This window comes from Misgurnus anguillicaudatus, chromosome 19, assembly GCF_027580225.2.
Source record: "Misgurnus anguillicaudatus chromosome 19, ASM2758022v2, whole genome shotgun sequence".
NCBI lineage: Eukaryota > Metazoa > Chordata > Actinopteri > Cypriniformes > Cobitidae > Misgurnus > Misgurnus anguillicaudatus.
In genome coordinates this window covers 51,534,548-51,552,219 of record NC_073355.2, presented here as the reverse complement: position 1 = coordinate 51,552,219, position 17,672 = coordinate 51,534,548, and the positions used below count along the sequence as shown (strand labels likewise).

Below are 17,672 nucleotides of genomic sequence, written 5' to 3'. Positions count from 1 at the left end.
AAAAATCTGTGAAAACAATATTTTGTAAACATTCCAAAATATATTTCAGCAAATACATTTTTGTATCTTTTAAAATATATATATTTTTTGCCGTATGGGAATACCCTGCAACCTAAGTGTATAGACGGTTTCAGCAGTAACAACTTAAACAAGTGGCTGTCGTGGTCCGCATGTAACTTCCGGTAAACTCCGCTAAGAATAAATAACAACAAACATAGTTTATTTATATTACAAACAAAAAACAACACATAGATTACCCAGGAAACCAAAACATTTGTTATTTTCGACGAGGCATTTGTTCAAGAGATCAGTTTAGCAACTAGTCAGACCATTAAAAAACGAAACCAGAAGTAAAGTTCGGACCCAGAAGTGTATCGCGTCAGCCCACGTGCGTCCGATGAAACCGTCTATATGATATCTTTTCATACAATCACAGTTGTATAAAAAAATTTCCTGCCTTGCTTCATAATAGGCCTACTTGAAGCTTTAAAGGCCATCCATCAGTTAAAGGAATCCAGACATGATTTCTGAAGCAAAAGTATATATGTTTCTAAGTGAAAATGTTTCATATTTTGACTGTATTAAGTGATCTACGAGTCACGTTTGAATGTAAACCAAGGAGCAAACTTTTTCGTGAAGCCAATACAGACTGCAATTCCTCCACTGGACACTAGAGGCTCCAAAAGGGAGTCAATTCCCATAGACATCCATATTAAAACGTTACAGCAGAAAATATGTTTACAGCCTGGCACAAAAAGTGTTTTGATCTATATAGCAAATTGCCCGTCATGACGACTGTGAGGGGGTGAATTTTCCGTTTAGATTATATTAAGCCTTACAATTCTGCATAATTAAGGGCGTGGCCACTTGAGTGACAGGTGAACTGCTACTGCTGTAACTACCATTCAGCTAGGTGGGCGTGGTTTCAGCCACTTCAGCTTCAGCCACGTCCCACCTCTTTACCCATTTTCGGTTATCCGTAAGTAATGCGTGGTGATGCGTTGCCAAGATGGCGTTGGCAAGCCCCGTCAACTTTTGGCTTCAAAAAAGCTCTTCACAAACCATATTTTTTCAGTGTATGATGTAAACACATATTGATCAAACAAGGTGGCATGCTGGCTCCATATCAGTAAGTAAGATGATCGAGAACTAGAGATATTTAATATAAACTGCAGAAGTTAAGTTATACACTTATAATGGCATGAATGTATTTAAATTAGGGGCAAATGTTCATATTTTTGATAAACTAGACTAAACAGTTGCTATGTCCGATCTAAAGATCTCTACTTGAAGAACGTCTGGTTTGGTTTATTTGATCTAGTTAAAGAAATGTAGTTTAATCTGACTCTGATATTCAAGTCACATTCTTACAAACCACTTACAAACTAGACTTTGGCTAACACTGTGAGAATACAGTTGATCTAATAATATGAGAATAATGTTAGAAAGTGTGCAGGAAACCCCCACACCCCCAATCATAATCTTACACCTTTAGTTCCCATGTGTTGGGGGATTTACAGCGAGCTCACACATCAGATTGTTTTGGTTTCCCATGAGTGAAAACTGCATAAAGCTTTCACACTTCATCAAGCGTGTTTGGAAGGGATCGATAAATAAAGTTACATTAATCATCATCACTGCTTTACAACACTTAAAGCTTCTTGTGGGTAGTTACAGCAAACCATGTGTCGTTTTCATTCCTGTAGCTCAATTGGTTGGACATTAGCAGTGCAAATCTCTTTATTAAAATCTTTTTTTGAACCCACTGATCATATTTCTTTACAGCATGATTCAGATATGTGTCAAAGGTGAAATCCAGCTTATGGATACAAAAAACAACGCCTGCGCCACACAGCCAGGCTGCTTATTGATACAAAACAAAACTTTGCAAGACACATCCTACCTCCAGTACCAACACCTGCCTTCTATCTCTATACAAAAACACAACATAGGGACATCATCAGAGTAACTGAACCAATCCGGCACTATTATGCGTGAATGTTTGTACACGGGTGATTCTCACGAAACCATTGAAACACCACGGCACTAATGATTTTAGCTTTAAAATGTGTAATATAGTAACATTAAAAAGCATCAGAATTAACACAATACTGTGTTCTACATTGCACAATGTGTGATTTCAACATAAGAATTTATAATTGGAAATTTTATCTCATTTTCTGCTGAAATTCTCATTACCGCAATGTGTCCGGCTGTGTTTGAACATGCGTTATGTTGTAATTTAATCAAATTAACACAAAAATATTATGAAAAAAAATAAATGGATGTTTTGCTAGACTACTTTAGATGACAGAAAAAATATTTACTGAATATTCATGTATAATAATAATGAAGAAAAATTAGGAAAATGATGTGTCCATGCCTGATGTTCTCATCCTCCGCAACACTTTTTGAGAACAGTTTAAGCACACATACAGAATTTTAATAAAGTTTGATTTTGAGTGACCAAGCACATGGACCAGTTACTTCAAGATGGCTACCAGGTAAGATCATTTTTTTACAGTTAATTTGAAATATTGTCTTGTCAGAATGCTTACACGACATTTTGATTATCATTACCGCAACAGATGCTTATAAAATGTAAATTTAATTAATAGAAGCATAATACTTTGATTTTAAATGCATGTGCAGAATCTCCAAATTATGTTCTTTCAGGTTTGTCATGTCATTTTGAAAATATGTCAGTGTTGATGTTTTCTGACTGTTGCGGTAATGAGATTTTTTAGGACTAATTTTTTTAATTATGTTACAAAAAGTGTTCAATGATAAGTAAAAGTTTTTAAATTCATGTTCCCATTTACTCCAAACTTTGTTTTTCAATGTCTGGTGGGAAAAAAAGTTAATTAAAGCAATTTTTACATTTTCATGCTTGACATTTTTAAAACCAAGTTTTCGTGAGAATCACCCACACAGAGGTCTTTAACAGGACTGACAATACGGTTAACAATCTGGTGGTGACGTGCACTATAGAGTCCTTTATAACTATACAAGCATTAACAATGTCAGCAATTGATTCACAGAGTTATTATGCTTTGGGCCATTGGTTCTCAAACCTTTTGAGCGTGCGGCCCCCTTTGTGTACGGTGCATTCCTTCACGGCCCCCCCAAAGAAAATTTAGGAAAAAACAGTTCTAACACTTCACATTTTAATTAAACAAAACATTAAATTATATAAAGTAGTGCTGCCTTATTTTATTTTAGGTTTAATTTCACAGAATTCATGATAAATTAATGTATTTTATACAAATGTCATAAAACTGGGGCCCCCCTGGCACCATCTCACGGCCCCCCTGGGGGCCCCGGACCCCAGTTTGAGAACCACTGCATTAGGCAATAAGGGGGGTGTTTTTCGGCAAACCATAACGCATGCACGCACACACAGACACGTCTTAAGTTAGAGCCCTAAGTATAAACTCATGCAATTTCTCCCAAGATTAAATGATAAAGTTATCCTCCAGAAATCTGTACACTTACTTCATTTAAACAAGTGCATTGTTTTCTTCAAGTGTATGTGCACTGATACATCAGTTGTGTATTTGTGTATTGCAGAAAGCGTCCATCTCTTGCATGGACGTGTGGTTTCACACCTCTGGTTCTTCACAGAATCTACAGGGCGTATAGTGTGAGGGTTAACGCCCTCCAGATTCATTCCTCTGCTTTGCTCCGTTGTGTTTTTAGTAGAAAATCCACTTTAAATAGCGCAGTGTTGCATGTGACCATTATGATGCTGCAGAAATGCATTCGTGTGACCCTTTAGTATCTTCCTCAAACTGGCTGTTTGAAGGTCAAGCACTTCTCAGATGGAATGTGCAGCTTTTAAACTAACCTAAAGTGAATGAAGAGCTTAGATGCAAATGTCGGCTAAACGCCACCTTCAAAATAATGACATCAACCGAATCTCTCAGTACGTATTATACATTCATCAAATACTTTCACTTCAAATCTGCTTAATCACGGCTTGAATCCCGTTTTTTAGGCAGAATCCAAGATAACCAAACTCATTTACAAGAAAACATGTTAGATGCACTTTGAGGGTTTCGCAACTGAGCTCTTCATACATACACAAGTTAATTATTGAAACATAAAACACCTGGACAAAGTGGGGCGGGGCATGCACAGGTCTACAACATAAAGTAAAACTAAATACCACACTGTTAATTCTGCCGAGTTATTTTAACCTGTGTGTCACGAACACTCCGCCCAGAGTAAGTAATTAATTATATTAAATTTGTCTTCTTCAGTTCCTTGTTGGCTGTGTTGGTACACTCGCCAATAAAGGTGAAGGAGGCGTATCTTTAGGGTCTCTGCCAGCCCCGGGCCATTGGCACAGCCACATGTGTTCATCTTTCCGTTTTTGTTTGTCATGTTAGTTTGGAGCGAGGAGTCCTAGTTTGCATATTTAGTTTTTGTTCTCGTTTTGGTCTTATGTCTTAGGACTCCCCGTCTGGTTCTTTCGTCTGTTATCTATGTAAGTATTGTTAAATAAATAATTTATTTGGATTACCCTTGTTGTCCTTTTATTATGTTGCGTGTCCCTCAATTCCTAGACAAGTAATGTGCGGGACCCTAACATAAATGGGGGCTCGTCCGGGATGGCACCCAGGTACGACCGTGCTTTTAAACTAGCAATTGATGATGCAGGAGCAGGTGCAGTGTTGTTGCAGGATGGGCCTGATGGTGTTGAGCATCCTGTTTTTTTTTATGTTTAAAAAGTGTCAAAAGTCGTATTTAACGATTGAGAAAAAGGCGCTTGCTTTAAGGGCGATTTATAGTCGTGCGTAGGTTCTACGCCGTAGCTATGCCGTAGGTTATCCGTAGCCTGTGCGTGGCTCTGCATAGCCTGACGCGCACCTCGCAAAATTTTTAACAGCGCGTCAGTTCTACGCGTGGTTACACACGTGGATATTGCCAACCAGCGGTCTGCGCGTGTATTTGCATGTTGATGCAGAAGACGATGCAAAAGTATAAATGAAAACCGACGCGGAACCTACGCCGCCGCGGCTACGCCGTAGGACCTACGCACGACTATAACGAGCCCTTTGCACTTAATAATTTTGAAGTTTACATTGGTTCCTCCTCACACCTGGTCAACGTTTATACAGACCACAATCCTCTCACTTTTATCCATTAAGTGCAATTCCAATCAGCGACTAATGAGGTGGGCTTTGTTTGTCCAAGCGTTTAATTTGGAGATAAAACATGTGGCCAGTTAGAATAATGTATTGGCAGATGCGTGCTGTTACATGCTGATTGGTGGAGGGTTTTTTTTGTCTCACCAATCACCATCTGGGGGTGTTATGTGTGTGTGTGTGTGTGTGTCACGAACACTCCGCACAGAGTTTTTAATAATCACTGTAATTAATTACATTTCATTTGTCTTCTTTAGTTCCTTATTGGCTGTGTGATGCACTGATGTATCAGCCACCGATATGTATCGGCCCATTTTTGATGCATTTGAAACCATCGACATATCGGCAATAACGATTGTTTATTAATTAACTGCGTGAAGGTAATAATGTCTGTGGCATAATCTAGCATTTAAAAAATATATAAATAATAAATACTTCCCAAAACAAAATAAAATCTGTACAATTTATAGTTTGTCAGATGTGCGATAGGTGAAAATAGTAAACGACGTAGATTACTCCTTCATGTGAGGCCTGCAGTCTGGGCTTTTCTCAAAATCCAAAAATTGCCAAAATTTTATCTTACTTTGTGCCTCTCTTATTATGTTGGTCAGTTAAATGTTAAATAGAGTCAATCCATGTTCACTATAAATTATTTGATTCAGAAATAAACTAGCTAATAGGTCTACTTTATAGTATTGTATTCAATTGTTTAATATCGGTATCAACATCAATATCAGCTAATGGTTGTCTGATTAAACCGGTATCCCCCCAAATTTCATATCGGTGCATTCCTAATAATATGTTTATTTAATAAACCAACATGTTTTCTGTCCAATATTTACCCAGCATTGGGATAAAAGTAACCCAGGGGAATAAAAAGTGCAGTTACAAAATAAAAGAAATGACAACAAACCACAAAGCACAGATACATGACAGCGACAGAGAGTCTGCCAGATATTCCACATAATGTGGATGATGTCACCGTATGATGCCCACGGTGAAACTGTGAATATGATGAGTACACTGAAGAAGAGCCATTCTCACACCCTCATACACACCTACTGAAGAATACAACAAAAATCCAGAAATACAAACCCATAGAAGGTGTGAATGAACCGCGGAAACAAGAGAAAATGTGTGGGCTTTACTGAGATCATCTAATGAATGTTCATCTTTCAACTCAATAGCCAAACTATAAAACATTTAAGCTGTTTAAACTTTTATATATATATATACACGTTTGCCACCAAAATATTTGTGCATTTAAACTGCGGATATTTTCAACCCAGCGTTGGGTCAAAAAGGGAAACTTTATTTCGTACATGCCTACTAAAGGGTTAATGGTGACACATGGTGATCAACAGTAAAAATGACAATTTGACTTCTTAGTAAAAGGAAAAACCACCAACGATCAAGAATGCATGATTACGATGTAATAGCTTTGCAATCAAAAATGTGGTTATAATGGAAGTCAGTGGGGGAAAACAGCCACAAACAGTAAATGACGGAGAAAAAAAATCTGATGCTGCACAAAAACTAAAAATGCATCAAACCCAATGATTTTACTAATCTTTGATTTGCCCAAGACTGTGAAAATGGTAAACAAAATCCAGTCCACAATCACTTTTTATATTGAAAATCTGTCATTTTGTTTGTTTTTCTCCAATCAGTGACATTATTTATGAACGTGACAATTAAAGAGTTAAAATCATGGAAGTTTTATAAACATTTAGTAGTTTTTATCAGGACTGAGGTGGATTCAGAGATTTATGTTGTTCATCCTGAACAACACGAAAGGGTAGTAAGGTAGGCCTATTGTTGAGTTTATTCCCCAAAATATGTGTCAATATAAGATGTGTAGCCAAAAATTGTTCCATTTGCTGAAAGACAGAGAAAGTTGTGGCCAAATTAAGACTCAGAAAACCCCATAATGGATGAAAACATCCCCAACAAAGGGTTAAAACAACCCAGCATGGGTTAAATTACAACCCAGTGGGTTGGGCTTGTCCCTTTTTGACCCAACACTGGGTTGAAAATAACCCAGCATTTTTTATGTATACACTCTCAACATGCTGGATTATTTTCAACCAAAATGTGACACACCCAACCACTGGGTTAAATTACTCTGAAAATGTTTATATTTGACCCAACAATGGGTTAAAACAACCCAGCATGGGTTAAACTACAACCCAGTGGGTTGGGGTTGTCTCTTTTTGACATATCACTGGGTTGAAAATAACCCAGCATTTTTTTAGACTTAAAACAATTTATTTTAGCTTAAAATAATACAGTATTGCTTTTTAAAGGTGCAGTGTGTAAATTTTAGCGGCATCCAGTGGTGAGGTTGCGAATTGCAACCAAAGTCTCAGTCCACTGCAACCCCTCGCTTTGAAACCCATAGAGAAGCTATGTACCCGCCACTGGAAAAACATGTAATTGACGGAGACAACTTAGTAAAAAAAAGTTTGTCCGGTAAGAGCTTCTGTAGAAACATGGAGGCACAAGATGGCGACTTCCACGGAAGGCGACCCTTGGTCTATGTAGATAAAAACGTCTTATTCTAAGGTAATAAACACATAACGGTACATTATGAAAGGTCTTTATACACCCCTGATAATATAGTTTTGTATATTATTTTGCATTTCTGTCAAGAGATCCTTCTAAAAATTACACACTGCACCTTTAAGACTGTAAACGTTCTGAAAGTCATTCAGAAATATTATTGCATTGTGATGCACAATAATTTGCATGTGATTGTCATTGCGCATCTCGTCATTGAAGCCACTTCCTTGATTAGAAGTAAATTGCCCTCACCTGCTTTTAGATGGAGCGGCATTTACTACACAAATCCGTAGTTCACTGACAATCGGTGCAATTTCGCATTAATTATCGGACATATCGCCTGCGATATGAGTGCAATATGGCTCAGCTTGTCAGTCAACCATGGAAGTAAATTTCCAATAATCAAGGAACCGGCTTTACTGACGAGATGCGCATGATATCGCATGCAAATTATCGTGCATCACTATTACTGCATGTATCTTAAAGGGACACTCCACTTTTTTTTTAAATATGCTAATTTTCCATCTCCCCTAGAGCAGGGGCGGAGCGAGAGGGTGGCTTCTGGGGCTCAAGCTCCGAATGTTTTGTCAAAAGCCCCAGATCTTTTCAGATCTGGAAAATGAATTCATCCAGGTGGCGGCATTCAGCTTTAAACTCTCCGGTCCTACACTCCAGTGAAAGTGAATGAGAGATTGAAGTAAACTCTTTTTTAAAGTCTCTTTATTATCACAGTGCCTTCGTTATTACTATAAAAGTGTATATTAATAGTTATGTAATGTAAATACTGTTAAATAGCGTCAACTGATATATTATCTGCATTGCTAACGGCTAATGTTAGCGCTCCGATTTAGTCTGCCTGCTCTGCTGCACACTGTCGTTGGTAACGTTATATTTAAAGTACATTTAATCACAGTGAATTAAAACTATAAAAAAAACTTGTTCATTGCACATATCCCTTTTTTATAGATGGAAATTGTCAGTGCAAATAAGAAGAGAGGAGTGTGGAAAGAGAGATCACAGAGAGAGAGTGAGAGAAAGAGAGAGAGAGAGAGAGAGAGAGAGAGAGAGAGAGAGAACTTCCATATAATCAGGTGAGAAATTGTTCTCTCAATGAAGTCAAAATTGTTATTCGTTCTTATGTTGCTTCAGTTACTGGATTAGCCTACAGCAAACATATTTTGCCTATTTTTGGATAAGAGAAGTTAAAGTGTCACTGTCAAAATTTGTTATGTTACAGTTTCAGCAAAATAATACATAGAACACTTAGATTAAAAAATAGTTTATAAAGCTGCCGTAAATGGAGAAAAAATATCAGCATGGGACATTATGCTTTGGAACCCCTAGATTTGGGCTAAGCCCCAAATGTCTACAATGTCTGGCTCCGCCCCTGCCCTAGAGTTAAACATTTGATTTTTACCGTTTTGGAATCCATTCAGCTGAACTCTGGGTCTGGCGCTAGCACTTTTAGCATAGCTTAGCACAATCCATTGAATCTGATTAGACCATTAGCATCGTGCTAAAAAATACACAAATAGTTTCGATAATTTTCCTATTTACAACTTGACTCTTCTGTAGTTACATTGTGTACTAAGACCGACGGAAAATTAAAAGTTGTGATTTTCTAGACAGATATGACTAGGACTATACTCTTATTCTGCCGTAACAATCAAGGACTTTGCTGCCGTAACATGGTTGCAGGAGGCGCAATGATATTACGCACTGACCGAAAATAGTCCCCTTGGTAACTTTCAATAGCTGGGGAGCTGGAAAATGAGCCTATTTTCAAAAAAATTGGAGTGTCCCTTTAAGCTTGATGTTTAATAAATGTATGAAGTGATTTCACATACATGAACTATGAACATAATGTAAAGTGTCACTTATTTTTCATCTTACTTCTCATTTAAAGCCTAACCTAACAAACATCTTGAGAAGTGTGCTGCATGCTCTTACTTTCAAATGAACGATTGTTTTGATGTGGAAATACACATTAAAAACACATACACATCACGTAAAGAGCAGGAAATGTTTTGTATGTTTGCACAAAGATGGATGTTATGGGCCATTATAATGAAGGACAGAAGGTGTGTCGTGAGAAAGTCACACATTTGTTTGTCGCTCATCCTTCGCTCTTATCACTGTAACCACAAACATTGTGACCCTGCTGCTAACTGAGAGGTCTCCAGATAATGGACACAAATCTCTCTTTCTATCTGTTTTATCTGTAGATATTTTAATCTCAAGGTCTGATATCACAGCTCATGACTGAAGTTTCACTCTTGTCTGTAGCGCAAACACACTGAAGTTTATTTATTCATCTGTAAACTCAATAAACAACAATGATGTGTTTGTATGAATCAGAGCAAATCAGTCAAGATGATGCATTCGACTGTAATACTAAAAAGTGCTTTTAAGAGTAATTCATAAAATAAGTGACATAAAGAAAATTTCTAAACATTTAATGTGCATTGGATATTAATGTACTTTACAATCATTACAGATGAATCAGCCTGATGTGATGTGCAACTGTTTGTCTCCTGACAGATATACAGCTGGGGAAATCTCATTACAATGAGAACAAGCATCTTCAATCCCCCCGCCACAAACCCACCCGGCCTCAGAAGCTCAGGATGCTTATCGTGAACACGTCTCGGTGTTACACGAGCGCTGACACTGTGGTGAAGGCGGTAAAGGCTTGTATGTCTGCAGATGGAGCAGGTGAAGCAGTGGGCTTGTGGGTAAAAACGAGCAGGAGCTCCAGGGGGAGATGGAGGGCCTGGTGGGCTTTTCGCTTCACCTTCATCTCTTTGTTTTTCAGCTTTGCCGCATTGAACGTCTCTTTCTAGGAACTGGAAACACGACACACTGCACTTTGTTGTAAGTGGCTTTGGTTCCAAGTCACAGTGTGCTGCAAAAACATCACAAACACTGATATTAAGACGATAGGCAAACTTTATTTAAGTTTTCAGTCAAGTCACAAATCAAACAGATGAGAAATCATATAACACGTATGTGTGTGGGACTCTGTGGTCTGTATGAAGTCTCTGTCTAATGCTTAAACTCAGTCTGATGATCAATATTCACAGTGTTTGTTGATTTGTCATCAGAGAAGGTTATGAATTGGTGATTTTTGGAGGACGCTGATCATCTGAAGATCTGGTAAGACTTTAATTCACTTACATGAGCTCCAGTTTTACTTCTCTCTTTCTTAAAGGGATAGTTCACCCCAAAATCTACAATACAAACCTGTATGAGTTTCTTTGTGCTGAACACAAAATTTGTAACCAAACTGTTTTTGAGCACCATTGACTTCCATAGTATTTTTCTTTCCTACTATGGAAGTCAATGGTGGCTGTGTTTCCTGCTTGATGATTACAAATATCTTCAATTGTGTTCAGCAGACAAGGGCGAGTAAATGATGACAGAACTTTTTTTGTCTCTTTAATTTAGAAGACTTCATGGTTGTACTTTAATTTAAACTTTGTCTTAGATGTTTCTCCTAAAATCTATTAGAAAACAAACACAAAATGCTGACATACATAAATAGTATAAAAATAATGTGTGCAGAAAATTTTGTCTTTGAAAATTTGATCTTTTGAACATCTGGTTGAGATCTCTATTATAACTCATTTGAAATCAATGAGTATTTATTTATTCATTTCATTCACCAAAAGAGTAAATGATCTCGACTTACACATTTGTCACAAACATAATAAAGTGCACATTTTATTAATAAAGTATATATTAACTCAAGAGTGATTTATTTAATAAAAAACATAACCCCAGTATCCCTGATCAGTATGTTTTTCTCCGACATGAGTCTTAGTTAATAGGTTATAATTGTGGTAAATAAAACAAAGTGAATATTGATTGACTCGTTGCGTTTTATTGTTAAAGAGATGAGATTGACCTGACACCACACAATCTCACGAGTGTTAAACTTCCTGTGTGATTGACAGCAAACTTAGAACCGAATCAGAAGAACTCATGAGAACACTCACACAACGTCTGCGAGCGTCTGATGGGTGAGTCTGTCCTGCAAAATAACAACTACTAATATACATTTACTTCTGTATCTTTACATTTAGTTTGCATTATTATGACATTATTGTATACCACGGGTCTGTTGAATGCTTTATTCTGATTGGTTAAGAAATGATTTACAGGTATGCATTATTTTTTGATAAACGCACACATAATCACAAATGTCTTAAAATAACCACCAGAGCAATGTCTGTGGTAAATGTGGTATAAGAGGAATAATTGACTTCAGTCCTTTGAATTATTTGAAAATAATGCACACCCAAAGTGAAACGGCACAACGTTATTTTTGAATAATTTAATGGCCCATCATCAATTATTTCTTAGATAAATCAGACTTTAGCACATGTTGCATTAGATGTTTAAATAATAACTGATACATTTTTCATTATTTATAACATCTAATTTAGGTATTAAAGCAATAACAGAGAGTGACAAGGAGTTTTGGATGATTTGTGAATTTTTTCTAAATTAAACTAACTACATAAGAGTTATTAAGAAATGACTATAACAAATGATTTAAAAAAAGAAAAGCAGCGTTTTAATAAGATGAACATAAATGTAAGTGAATCTGTGATCTGTTATGAATGATGCTGCAGGTGTTTAGCTCTGGTTTACTCTCTTAACCTCAGATTGAGAGGTAATAACTGAATTTACTCTTTAACAGGTGCCAATCAACCACAGTCTGCACATGTACTCTAGATTTGTTTTTTTAACACGAGCTAAAATAATTTGGTAACACTTTACAATAAGGTTGTATTATTAAGCATTAGTAAATGCATTAACTAACATGAACAATCGTTTTTCAAAATGTATTAATCTTGGTTAACAGTTTCAATGTTTCATGAACTGTATAAGCATTGTTCAATGTTAGTTCATTTTAGATAACATATTAAAGGAATATTCCATTTTCTTAAAAGAAAAATCCAGATAATTTAATTTACTCACCACCATGTCATCCAAAATGTTGATGTCTTTCTTTGTTCAGTCGAGAAGAAATTATGTTTTTTGAGGAAAACATTGCAGGATTTTTCTCATTTTAATGGACTTTAATAGAGCCCAACATTTAATACTTAACTCAACACTTAACAGTTTTTTTCAACTGAGTTTCAAAGGACTATAAACAATCTCAAACGAGGCATAAGGGTCTTATCTAGTGAAACGATTGTCATTTTTGACAATAAAAATAACAAATATACACTTTTAAACCACAACTTCTTGTCTAGATCCGGTCGTGATGCACCAGCGTAACCCGACGCAATACGTCATGACGTCACAGAGGACGAACGCGAAACTCCGCCCCAGTGTTTACAAGTGTGTTGAAAGAGAACCGTTCCTATGTTGTTGTATGTCAACTGATACTAATTAATGTCTTTGTGTCAGTTTATTGTTTAAATGGTCCGCAAATGTGCGTTTTATATATGTAACACGTGACCTCCCTACGTCACTACGCATTTACGTTAGATCGCGCTGGACAAGACCTAGACGAAAAGTTGTGCTTTAAAAGTGCATATTTTGTGCATCGTTTTGCTAGATAAGACCCTTATGCCTCGTTTGGGATTGTTTGTAGTCCTTTGAAACTCCGTTGAAAAAAAACTGTTAAGTGTTGGGTGTTGGGTGTTGGGCTCTATTGAGGTCCATTGGAATGGGAAAAATCCTGCAGTGTTTTCCTCAAAACACATAATTTCTTCTCGACTGAACAAAGAAAGACATCAACATTTTGGATGGCATGGTGGTGAGTAAATTATCTGGATTTTTTTGAGAAAATGGACTAATCCTTTAAAGGGATACTTCACCGATTTAGCATTCAGCTTTGTATCTGTAGAAACCCGTCAGTATTACTGAATGACCATGTTTCCCTCCCTCATTTCCCCCTGAGAGGAGAGATATCTGCATTTTGGTTCTGCAAAAAAGTCCTCCGATGATGCAAAAATCGTCATATTACATCATCGGAGGACTTTTTTGCAGAACCAAAATGCAGATATCTCTCCTCTCATGGGGAAATGAGGGAGGGAAACATGGTCATTCAGTAATACTGCCGGGTTTCTACAGATACAAAGCTGAATGCTAAATCGGTGAAGTATCCCTTTAACTAATGTTACAATCTGTTTATAATGTTATTGTAAAGTGTTACTTATAATTGGTAATTGGTTATTTAAATGAGGTTGATAGCTTAAAATACATTTTATTTATTTTTGTTGTTTGGGATGTAAAAGAATAAAGGTGAGACATTTTAGTTATCAATAAGAAAAATTGTAATGATGATAAGTATAATATATTTGATTTCAGCTTGCGATCTCACTTGAGGACATGCCACGGTCCTTTCTAGTGAAAAATAAGAGGGCGGGGCACCACTCCACACGCTCCGCCCACTCCCAGCATCACCATCATGATGGATGGACATCCAGAAGTCATTCACCAGTAGTCGCTCATCCAGAGACTTCCGAATCGGTGCCCCGTACAGACACAGACATCAGCAGAACCGAGCAACCATCTGTGATCTGGAGCGATACGAGAACCGACCCTCCACCTGGAGCAGGACACCGGTCTCCTCCTGGAGCAGGTACAAAACAAACACCCGCTCCTCTTTCACTGCAATAATCTGAAGAGAGTAATATTGTGTTATCCTGTCATCCTTCACCTCAGCGGAGAGAGAGACAGATGTAGAGCGACTGGTTCAAGTCTTTCTCACTCACCATCAGCTTCTGAACATTCAGACGTCCCTGTGTGAGTGTTTATTCTGTGAGAAGGTGAGACATCTCATACACCACCTCAGATGAAATGTCGAAAATAATATAATACAAGCAAACAGAATATTTCACCGTCTTGATGTCGACCACATGAATCCACACATTATCATTCTCACAGAATCACATGTGGTTTTTGTGCACATCTCAAATTTAGTCTCAGCACGTGTGAGAGTTTCAGTAAGCGTGTGTAGATATACTTTTCATCTCTGATATGTTCAAATGTTTACTGATGGATGTTTTCTGTCAGCTTTTGTCTTCTGCCGTCGGCCTGGCGTCTCACTTGCACAAGTCGCATGTCAACAGAGCTGCTCTCCCATTGGGTGGAACACTGAGCCACGCCCAGCAGCAGTACGAGTACAGACCGACGGAGAATCTCAGGGGGAAGGTAAAACCAAATACTGAAAACTGCATACTAGAATAAAACACGACCTACTGCTCACTGTGTAGTGAACAACATCATGAACAAAATGTTAAAGTCGCAACGAAATTGAAATACATTTTTTTACAAATGACTTATCTGTGAACCTCATTTTTTTGAAAAATGTATGTGCCCTCATAATCTTTAATCTAAAACGCAGGTCTTTACTTCCGGTCATATGGTATGGCAGGTGGGCGGGGCCCAAAAAAAGATCGCAGCAATTAGCAAACAGCAACATGACCCAACTTCAAAAGATCCAATCAGTTCTTGTTTAACAAATTCCTTTCCTACCTTTGCTCATTTCAGAAGCCGTTTCACTCGGATATACGTCACCACGGGGGAAATAAGACAATTGCTACTTCTGTTTCATGGCGACTTTAAAGGCACACTCCACTCCGCTAAACATTTGATTTTTACCGTTTTGGAATCCATTTAGCCGATCTCTGTGTCCGGGTCTGGCGCTAACACTTTTAGCATAGCTTAGCATAATCCATTGAATCCGATTAGACCACTAGCATCGCGCTCAAAAACAACCAAAGAGTTTGGGCGCAGCGCCCAAAAATACTAACTTTCAATAGCAGGGGACTATTTTCGGGCACTGCGTAATATCATTCACCCATGTTACGGCAGCAAAATCCTTGATTATTATTTCCTTAGTTATTAGTTCCCAGTAATATCGGCCTAGAAAATCGCAACTTTTAATTTTCCGTCAATCTTAGTACACGATGTCATTACAGAAGAGATACATTTTAAATAGGAAAAATATCAAAACTCTTTGGTTATTTTTGAGCGTGATGCTAGTGGTCTGGTCGGGTTCAGTGGATTGTGCTAAGATATGCTAAAAGTGGTACTCCCAGACCCGGAGGTCAGCTGAATTCCAAAACGGTAAAAATCAAATGTTTAACTTTAGGGGAACTGGAAAATGAGCATATTTACCAAAAATGTGGAGTGTCCCTTTAATCTTTTCTACACATTTGGCAGACGTTTTAATCCTAAACGACGACTACATATTTTTTATTAATAGTATGTGTGTAACACAGTGTGTTCCTTGGGATCAAACCTACGACCTCACACGTTGCTAAGCACGACTAATAATGATTAATATTAGATCTGGTATTACTGGAAACTGCACTGCATTGTGGGATACTACACTGCAAAATTTTTCATTGTGAATTCACAATAAATAAATGGATAAATTTTGCATGACTTTCACAGCAAGCATTACAGAAATATACTGTGAAATATACCCACAGCAATTTACTGTGATGTTATATCTGTGATATTACAATGCATTGATGTAAAAGCACAACTGTATACTGTAACTTCACAGCTTCAATGACAAAGCAATTACTGTGATATTACAATACATTACTGGGCAATTACAACCTTTTGCTGTACATCATTACAACAAGGCCATGTACTATTACAGTGTGTACTGTGAAAGTAATGTACATGTTGACAATAATTTACTGTGAAAAGAGACGTTTGATAAGTAAATTAATTAGGTGATGATTTTTTACCATTATGTACCAACCACCACAGAATTACAATATTAACTTTACATGTTCATAACAAATGTGGTGTATTAACACAAAGTTAACACAACCAGGGAAAAAACTAGCAAGCAGAGAGTCAAGAGTCAAGAGTCCAACCAAAACAAACACGAATCACAACAATGGTGACTCAAAATGAAACAAAACATCAACATCCAAACCCAACAAGTGAATTGTGTTTTCCACAGCAATACATCCACTGAACATTCAGAAACAATGTTCTATAAAATAATAAAATGCAATGTTTCTCTATCATTTACATAACAATCAAACAAGTCAATATAATAAACAGTTGTTGTTTTAAACATTGTGTGAACATTAAAACATGACATTGTCATAATGTTTAAATACAATATTTCACTGTAATAATACAGTTTAATGCTGTGAAATCCTTAATTTTTTTTACTGTGTTACATGCGCGCAATTATTTGTTTCGTGTGTTTCAGGAGAGGAGTTTCGAATGTAAAATTTGTGGTAAAGTATTTAAGAGATCATCGACTCTCTCCACGCACCTGCTGATCCACTCGGACACGAGACCGTTCCCGTGTCCTTACTGTGGCAAGAGGTTTCACCAGAAATCTGACATGAAGAAGCACACCTTTATACACACAGGTCAGATGTCTATCTAGATCCCTGTCTCAGTCACACTAGATCAAGTCGTCAAGTGTGTGATCATATGTGTGTGTGTGTCTCAGGTGAGAAACCTCATGTGTGTGCGGTGTGCAGTAAAGCATTCAGTCAGAGCTCCAATCTGATCACACACAGCAGAAAACACAGCAGCTATCGGCCGTTCAGCTGTCCACACTGCACGCTCAGCTTTCAGAGGAGAGTTGAGCTACAGCGCCACCTACAGACACACACTGATGACAACAACAACAACAGCAGCAGCAGCCTGTTTCATGGGACCTGAAAGAAACCCACCTGTTTTACAATGTATTCACCATATAGAATAAAGAGAATGTATGCGTTTATGTTATAATAAAGATTTTTACTTTTACACATAAATGCAAGTAAATGAAAGTACATAAATGCAACTGTTAATAGAATAAGTGTTTTATCTTTAGGTCTCTAGACATGACCTCTAATAATATTAGGTTTACATTAAAAGTCAGGTGTAGCAATATTTGAAATAATGACACTGAATGACAGCAAAAGATACAATTATTTTATAAAATTCTTGATAACCCTTGCAATTATTTTT

General features: G+C 37.2%; 1 protein-coding gene and 1 long non-coding RNA gene across 2 annotated transcripts; one reads left to right on the top strand and one right to left on the bottom strand.

Moving 5' to 3' along the window:
* Positions 1-10,485: 10,485 nt before the first annotated feature.
* LOC129436806 (uncharacterized) lies at positions 10,486-14,741 on the bottom strand. Its single transcript, XR_008641958.2, has 3 exons — positions 14,447-14,741; positions 14,053-14,352; positions 10,486-10,617 (listed from the first exon to the last, which is right to left on the bottom strand). It is a non-coding gene; the product is annotated as an uncharacterized lncRNA (long non-coding RNA).
* Positions 14,061-17,644, top strand: LOC129436805 (uncharacterized). The gene is made up of 5 exons (XM_055195058.2): positions 14,061-14,313; positions 14,397-14,500; positions 14,748-14,885; positions 16,918-17,083; positions 17,167-17,644. The coding sequence occupies exons 1-5, from the start codon at positions 14,061-14,063 to the stop codon at positions 17,379-17,381; spliced, it is 876 nt and encodes a 291-aa protein (XP_055051033.2). The 3' UTR covers positions 17,382-17,644.
* Positions 17,645-17,672: the final 28 nt, after the last annotated feature.

Bases quoted from the DNA above. Each gene is read 5' to 3' on its own strand.
- LOC129436805 (XM_055195058.2), top strand. From the start codon at position 14,061: ATGCCACGGTCCTTTCTAGTGAAAAATAAGAGGGCGGGGCACCACTCC. The intron at 14,314-14,396 runs GTACAAAACAAA...CCTTCACCTCAG, and splicing joins CCGGTCTCCTCCTGGAGCAG to CGGAGAGAGAGACAGATGTA. The intron at 17,084-17,166 runs GTCAGATGTCTA...TGTGTGTCTCAG, and splicing joins GCACACCTTTATACACACAG to GTGAGAAACCTCATGTGTGT.